This window comes from Papaver somniferum, chromosome 1 (assembly GCF_003573695.1).
Source record: "Papaver somniferum cultivar HN1 chromosome 1, ASM357369v1, whole genome shotgun sequence".
Classification (NCBI taxonomy): Eukaryota; Viridiplantae; Streptophyta; class Magnoliopsida; order Ranunculales; family Papaveraceae; genus Papaver; species Papaver somniferum.
The window spans coordinates 26287545-26295559 of NC_039358.1; the positions used below are offsets into that span (position 1 = coordinate 26287545).

Below are 8015 nucleotides of genomic sequence, written 5' to 3' on the forward strand. Positions count from 1 at the left end.
TTTTTTTTTCCATTCATGAAATTCATGTGAATATGCTCTTGTCTTTACCGCTACACGAATTCCATTGGGATGTTCTTGCTTCACATCATTTTATTTTATTTTGTTGATTATTAAACTGGAAGGAATGAATATATTTGTTTACCATGTATATACCATTGAGATGAAATTGCTTAAAAATTGAATGTATATCGGAAAGTATAGATACACCGAAAAAATGCAGCACCGTGTGAGAGGATGGTGGGGCCCATTCATGTTCCACCCCTATCTCAATGAAGAAAGGGTGACATTGAGGCCGTCAAATCCCCTCTCGGCGCACGTCAGGGTGTTGTTCTTGGGTGGGTCTTTCATCACTCAAAGTATATAAGGATGACAATTAACAATACTGTAGCATTATCCTCCTCCTTGGGTGGACCCTATTTCTCTTTGAAAATTTAAAATACAGTTACAAGTGTTACACCTCCTATAAACAGAATCCAAAATTTTGCTTTTCCTGAGGAATCATATCGAGAAAAAGTCTAAAACCAACAACCTACTAGTCACAAAGAGAGATAGGAGAGATATTTTCGGGATGAAAAAAACAAACTAAATTATGATTCCTTCTAGTCACAAAGAGAGATAGGAGAGATATTTTCCTGGAATATTAAATGACTTCTATAAATATAAGCAGTGAGAAGTGGTAGAGTAAAGAACCAAACTATAGAAATCTAAAGAAGAAGAAGAGAAGAAATTCTAGGTAACAAAGCGAACCTAGAATTTCTTTTAGTTCTTTGCTTCTGTTATTGTTCTTTCAGTTTGTTTTTTTCTTTCATTGGATTATACTAATTATCGTGTTTGTGTTTAGTGATTCTGTGGAAAGTGATAAAGATCAAAGAAGAAGAAGATGGCAGGAACCAATGGTTCACAGCAGTTCATAACAAGTAATAATAATAATAATAATAATGGTGGTAATAGAAATTCAAGTAATGCACCATTGATTGAAGAAGATTGTAATCAAATCATTGTCCCTGAAGTGAGTATATTTGTCCATTTCCCCGATTTAAATTGCATATCATTGTTACACTAGTTTCTCGATTGATTTGTCTTTTTTTTTTCTCTATTTAATTGATTACAAAATATTAGGCTACAATTTTCTTATTGGAATCCGTTAGTGTAATTTTATTTTATTTTTCTGTGTGAACACTTTTGAAAGTTTGAAACCTTATAGTCTATGCTTTAGGGGTATAGGTGATTTGATTATTGAAGCAAAAGATAACAAATAAGGAATATCTTTGGGCTTTCATTTGAAATGACTTACTAGCCAAGGCTAAGCAGTGAGCAATCCAGGTTTCCATTAGACTCAAGACAGATACATTATAGTGTCTAAATCGTATTTAAAAACCAATTCAAAGCAGCTTTTCATTTGTGAATATAAGATGACTCTGGGGTGACTTCCATGTATGTCTTTTAGTTTGATCGAGATATAGACAAGGTAGCACTTAGGAAAATCTGCATAGACTCACAAGTACATAAATAGACATTAGCAGTTACAGTTCTAAGTTCTGTGACACAGCTAAATTATGTAACAGCAATCCAAAACTACTACCAATCATGAAAAAATGGAATTTGTGAACTTGTTGTAGCATTCATCTACTCTTACCTAATGTGAGCTATTTGTTTTACTCTTCTGCAGACTACAAGCTGGAAAAATTTATTTGCTTATATGGGTCCAGGTTTCCTTGTTTCCATAGCGTATATTGATCCTGGAAATTGTAAGATCAGTATATACATGTTTTGCCTGACCAAAGATGTGAACTATATGATTTCCTTATTTTCATTCCTAATTTAAATTTGTGTAAACTTACAGTTGAAACGGATCTGCAGGCAGGGGCACAATATAAGTACGAGGTACGTATAATAGCTTTATGTGCTGTCACTATTCTTATTAATTTAGTTCTTAGTATTTTCAATTGTTACACACATTTATTTGTTATAATGTTGGCAGTTACTCTGGATAATTCTAGTTGCTTCTTGTGCTGCCCTTGTAATTCAATCTCTTGCAGCCAACCTAGGGGTTGTTACAGGTCTTGACTTGCTTCTATTGTGTGAATATTTAACTAGTTTGATCGCTTTCACTCTCTCTATGAGGAAATTTGTAGGAACTAGCTGGGTAGCTAAATATGTCCTCTTGTGTTGCAGGAAAGCATTTAGCAGAGCATTGTAGAGCTGAATACCCAAGGATTCCAAATTTCATTTTATGGATACTTGCTGAAATTTCGATAGTTGCATGCGATATTCCTGAAGGTTATGCTTGAACTATAATTGAGTATAATAAAAAACATTCAGTCAACACCTTAGTCTCACAAAACAATTTAAGATGGAAATTTTGTTTCATGTCTTTGGTGTTTTCTCATAATTACACAAAGAGGTAGCATGGTTAATCGAAGTTGCAAGGTATTCGTCTGTTTAGGTTATTTTGTGCATGGGCTTCATGACTCTTCCAGGAGTATGCTTTAAGTCTCTTGGGGACCTAGTAACTCATCCAAGCCCTTTATCTAAGCATGAAACTCTATAGTGTTATATGCCTCTTTAGACCTAACTGACTTGGGCAAACTTAACATATGGTATCGTGTCAAACTGGGTGGTGCTATATTTCATAAAAAAACTGACAGATTTTCTACTGTATTGCTTCTTCCTTTCAAGTTTCAACTCATTCAGACTGCTTTTGCTAATAATTTTAATGCCAATATTTATTTTCTTGTTTTCAGTAATTGGAACAGCCTTTGCGTTAAACATGTTATTCAGTATTCCAGTATGGTGTGGCGTTCTTCTTACAGGGCTTAGTACTTTGGTTCTTCTAGCACTACAGCAATATGGGGTACACATTCCTACTTTGTTCAATATTAAATAGTCAGGAGAAATCTTCTTAAGCTGATAAAAAAAAAAACTGTACAGGTGAGGAAGTTGGAGTTTTTGATTGCATTTCTGGTATTTACAATAGCTGCTTGTTTTTTCGTGGAACTTGGCTATGCTAAGCCTGATGCTTCTGAAGTCTTGAAAGGACTATTTGTTCCCACGCTAAAAGGGAATGGTGCTACTGGCCTTGCAATATCACTCCTTGGTGCCATGGTTATGCCGTAGGTTTCTCTATCTAGATCATATTCATTTCAATTTGTAAGAAAATCTTCTCATCTTTTGTGCTTCTAATGCATTTGATCAGGCATAATCTCTTCCTCCACTCAGCTTTGGTGCTTTCGAGGAAAGTGCCACGTTCTATTCAGGGCATCAAAGTATGGCATTTTTTCCTCCGCATGATGTTACATTTTTTCCTGCAGTGGATCTGATTAGTTCATTTTGTATTAGTTACATCAATTTTGCATGGTAGTCACTTAGTGTTAAAAACCATGGCACACAACTGATAGTATTTACAAGAACTTGATGGCTAGAATAGATGATACTACATCTGACTTTTAGCTGACTGACCCATGAAGTGACCACCCATCAAAGTTTCTGACTTTATGAACAACTTCGAATATAATTTCAGGATTGACACTGGTCATTATCTTGATTTAAAGTTTGACAGGTTAGAGACAGATGTGTTTGTTTGTTGAGTTTCAAGTTCTTCTTTACATCACACTCTCCCTGCTATCCAGGCCTGCAGTGTGTCTAATTATAGCAATTTGGTAGAAGTTGCATGATATAGTTCACACCAAGTCAGGTGGCCTATATGGTTACAACATCTTGGCAGGTGGCTCCGTGCACAAGTTTCCACTAGCATATATAGATATAGGTATATAGCGTCTTAGTTACGTGTAAACATCCACACTTCATTGAGCATACAGTGTTTACCCACCTGTACCATCCATAGCTTTTAAGTGCACACTGTCTACTTTATCGTACCATTTGCAGCATGCTGAGTGTATAACATCTACCCATGTGGCGCCATTCACAGCATCCCTCTTTTTGTGTGAATGGCATTCTAGTTACCACTATTGTGTCTCTATACTGGTACAGAGAGCCTTTATGCTTGTGGTACCGTCCGATCACCTTTTAGCACCAGTTACTAAGAGATAATGCTTAGCTAGATCAATCAACTATCTGGAAGGGTCGTTTGGGAGCATTATCTTTAAGACTTCCATCTGTTACCATGTGTAAGGGAATTCTCAGCATCTTTTATGTCTACAAGAAGTACAAGAGCTGGAGGGCGGCGGGCACACTTATGATTCTCAGCCTTCCGAGGGTTGGAACTCCATCAACGGCATTAACACTATAGACTATTTTTCTTCAATTCCGTGCAAAAAGGGTCATACAGTGGAGTTCAGATTTGAACGAAAACTGTCTGCTTGCTTATTAAAAGTGTTTTGGACTGACAACACTTTCTTCAAACTGAGAAAAGTACGTAATTTGCAAAGATTTTGAACTTATTTTTGGGCATCTACGCTTTTACATACATCAATCTCCCAGAACAGTTCCTTCAAAATTCATAAGCGAATAAATACAATAAGCAGATGGTTCATGATGTATATTTTCTTCTTTGAAGTTAACCGAAAGTTCTCTGGTCATTTATACTTGATTTTGTGTACTAATTATCTCTTTATTTTATTTATTTATTTGGTTGCAGGATGCTTGCACTTTCTATACTATAGAAAGTGGTTTTGCTTTGATGGTAGCGTTCTTAATCAATGTGTCAGTCATTTCCGTCAGTGGGGCAGTCTGCAATTCTTCAAATTTGAATATAGAGGATCAGACGAGCTGTAAGGACCTGGATTTGAATAAAGCCTCCTTCTTGTTGAGAGTATGTTCTTTTGATTTTCACAAAGTTCTGGTTTATTCCTCCTATCAAACTTTTTCAAGATCTGACTGAATTATTCTCCCTTTTTTTTTTTTTTTTTTTTTTTTTTTTTTTTATCATTTCTTAAAGAATGTTTTAGGTAGTTGGAGTTCAAAGATTTTTGCAATTGCTTTGTTAGCATCTGGTCAGAGCTCTACAATAACTGGAACCTATGCAGGACAGTATGTCATGCAGGTAATGATCTCTTCAGGATAAAACTAATTTGAAAAGTCTTGTGTGGCAGATGTAAACTTCCAACTTAGATGGGAGTTTCCCCATCGTAACATGCCTTTTTTATCCTTGCTGAGTTCAAGTGTCTGTCCGAAGTTAACTATCACATAAGTTATATCAACTCCACAATTAAGCAAACTTACATCAACAGCTCAAGAATACGTTTGACTAATTCTAGTTCATATACATGAAATAATTTAACTTGTTGGATTCTCTTTTCAGCATAATTAACTTTTGATACTTTTTTGTAGGGCTTTCTCGACTTACGGTTGAGGCCATGGATACGAAACTTCTTAACACGATGCTTAGCCATAGTTCCCAGTCTTATTGTAGCACTAATTGGCGGATCTGCAGGTGCTGGAAAACTAATCATTATTGCATCCGTGAGTAACGTAACTTCATTAGCAAACTCATATGCCACAATACAACAAGATAAACCAGAGAAATTTCACATGAACAAAATTCAATTACCTTTTGTCTAGTCAGACTCCGTATTATCTCCAACAAGATATATTCTCTGATACCAGGGAGCACAATAAATAAATCTTATCCATATGGTTCCGTCAGAAAGATGATCCGTCGTTGGGATTTCTGGATCTCCTCAAGCTAATTTCCATGTATTTTGTGCACAGATGATCCTATCATTTGAGCTCCCTTTTGCTCTTATCCCACTGCTCAAGTTTACCAGCTGCAAGAACAAAATGGGGTCACATGCCAACTCTGTTATTGTAAGATTACGTTTAACTTTACAAACTTTTGGTGCAGTTTCCTATTATCAAAGTTGATTGGGACATAAGTTTTAACGCTGCGTGCTTTCCTTTGCAGATTTCAGTAATTACCTGGATCATAGGGTCTTTGATCATGGCCATAAATGTCTACTTCATTGCAACGAGCTTCTTTGAATTCCTTTTCCACGGAAAGCTAAAAGTCGTAGCCAGGGTGTTTTTAGGGATACTAGGGATTTCGGGTATGCTAATTTATTTAGCAGGAATCCTTTACTTAGTTGTCCGGAAAAATGAGCAAAAAACAACACACCTTCTATCGTTTGAAGAACCTGAAAACGGATTGAGAGGAAGTAATCCAGATAACGTTGGACCGCTTTATAATCTCCCTCGAGAGGATATAGTGAACATGCAGTTGCCTCAAAGGGTAGTGGATAATCAAGACTGATTGACTTTAATTTAATTTGTTAGCTTGTGTAGATCAAATTTTGAAAATAGCTTCTTGAATTTTCAAATTGTTAAGAAAGCTATACTAATAATGATAATCTTTTTCTTTTGACTAAAAATATGTTAAAATTTTATTGAAAAAGAAAAAAAGAGAATACAAGAGAAGAAGACGCCTAAGCGCAACAAGAGACGACTGAAAGGCCGACACAAACAAACAACTGCCACAAAGTTAGCAAACCTAGCAAACTAAAAGAAAAGTTCAAGAGCATCACGAGAATTCTACAGCTTCTTCTTGGCAGAAGCTCTTTTTCCTCTACCTAATTCCTCATTGCTCGGACCCAAATCCTTGTCTGCTTTCAAGGATTGGTATCTATCTATGATGCCACCAAAGATGTTTTTCGCCTCAGCTTCTTTATCTCCAATAGGTGCTCCTAGTAAGGAACTTAGATTCATTAGAGTACCTATGAGGAACTTAGATTCATTAGAGTACCTATGTGTTGCTCTCTTGACATTGTTTTTCTTCGAGAGATATCCTCTAAAGGCTTTAACTTTTCAACACACAACTCTTCCACATCAGTTCCATGTTCGGACTCCTCGCTTTCATCTTGACAAGTAACCACATCCTCATGGTTCTTCTCAACTTCGCAAGATGGATCAACTGACTTGTCTTCTTCTTCTTCTCGACTCTTAGGAAGCGCTTCCACCGTTTCAGCATTAACAATTTCAGGACTTGCTTCTGAAACGCCAAAAGGGTTCAAATGACAAATTGGAGTTTGCTTTGGTTTGAAATACCTCTTACTTGATTCTTTATTCCTTCTAGTATAAGTCTTGCTTTCAATAAACAATTCTTCATTCAGATCACCACTTTCTGCCATTTTCTCAAAAGCTCCTACACCATCTACTACCATTTGCCGGTTGGGTTGCACATCAATGGGTGGGGTGAGCACATCTACGTTCTCAATATTCACACCTCCATCCTTTTCCTTCTCAATTGACGTCTCCTTAGAAAATGACTGGCTCTTCTCTAGAGTCGCAGAGGTTTGCTTCTTCCAGGGAGTCCTGCGGGTTTTACTGTTAGCCCCATTTAACGAACCAATGTTGCTAGAGTGGCCAAAGGATGAACAAAGAGCACACTTCTGAGGTTTCCATTGATATTCCACAGGGAGGTTCATAACAAATTTTCCATCAACCCACAGTGGAATTGAGTTGGGAAACACAAAATCGATGCTAATCTCTATAAGCACTCTAGCATAAATAAGCCTAGTTTTATTCCGAGTGTACTCATCCATCAACAATGGTTTACCTACAAAGCTAGCAATTGGACTCAAACCTATATTGTTCCAGAGATGAAGAGGAACATTATAAATCATAATCCACACAGGAATAGACTTCAATTATGCAATGGAATTTTCAATCCATGGACTCCAGGGTCTGACAATAAACAGACTCTTACCAATGTAGAAAGCACCCTTATCTAGGGCTACATTCCTATCATCTACATTCATAAATTTGAAAACAAATGAATTGCTACCGTGTAAAGTAATTGATACCTCTGATTTCGTCTTCCACAGTTCGTCTGTTGCTTTTTTCACCATCGAGAATGGAAGTTTTCGACCTACACAATACCCAATCACTAATTCCTCACAAGCTTTAACTTCCTCTTGGAGAATTTCAGAAGAAATTGACACCCCTTCTTTATACCCCATCATCACTGCAGGTTGATAAATCATAGGACTGACTTCATAAACAAAATACAATATTTTGGTGAATTGATCCACACTTCAACTGGTGGAAAGGTAGACAAATAT

At 36.6% G+C, this 8015-nt stretch overlaps 1 protein-coding gene across 3 annotated transcripts; it reads left to right on the forward strand.

The window, feature by feature from the left end:
- Positions 1-530: 530 nt before the first annotated feature.
- LOC113281638 (metal transporter Nramp6-like) lies at positions 531-6326 on the forward strand. 3 transcript variants are annotated; one of them, XM_026530429.1, is made up of 15 exons: positions 531-733; positions 842-1009; positions 1670-1748; positions 1844-1884; positions 1982-2060; positions 2176-2280; positions 2745-2854; positions 2932-3113; positions 3197-3266; positions 4144-4371; positions 4598-4771; positions 4898-5002; positions 5290-5421; positions 5671-5766; positions 5864-6326. In XM_026530429.1, exons 2-15 carry the CDS (start codon positions 881-883, stop codon positions 6206-6208), a joined length of 1875 nt encoding a protein of 624 aa, XP_026386214.1. In that variant the 5' UTR covers positions 531-733; positions 842-880; the 3' UTR covers positions 6209-6326. The 3 variants fall into 3 exon arrangements, with proteins under 3 accessions (XP_026386214.1, XP_026386220.1, XP_026386226.1); XM_026530435.1 differs by lacking the exon at positions 4144-4371 and having other exon boundaries at positions 534-733; XM_026530441.1 differs by lacking the exons at positions 531-733; positions 842-1009; positions 1982-2060; positions 2176-2280.
- Positions 6327-8015: the final 1689 nt, after the last annotated feature.

Coding starts and splice junctions, on each gene's coding strand:
- LOC113281638 (XM_026530429.1), top strand. CDS start 881: ATGGCAGGAACCAATGGTTCACAGCAGTTCATAACAAGTAATAATAAT. Junction 1,010..1,669: donor ATCAAATCATTGTCCCTGAA/GTGAGTATATTT, acceptor ACTCTTCTGCAG/ACTACAAGCTGGAAAAATTT. Junction 5,767..5,863: donor CACATGCCAACTCTGTTATT/GTAAGATTACGT, acceptor TTTCCTTTGCAG/ATTTCAGTAATTACCTGGAT.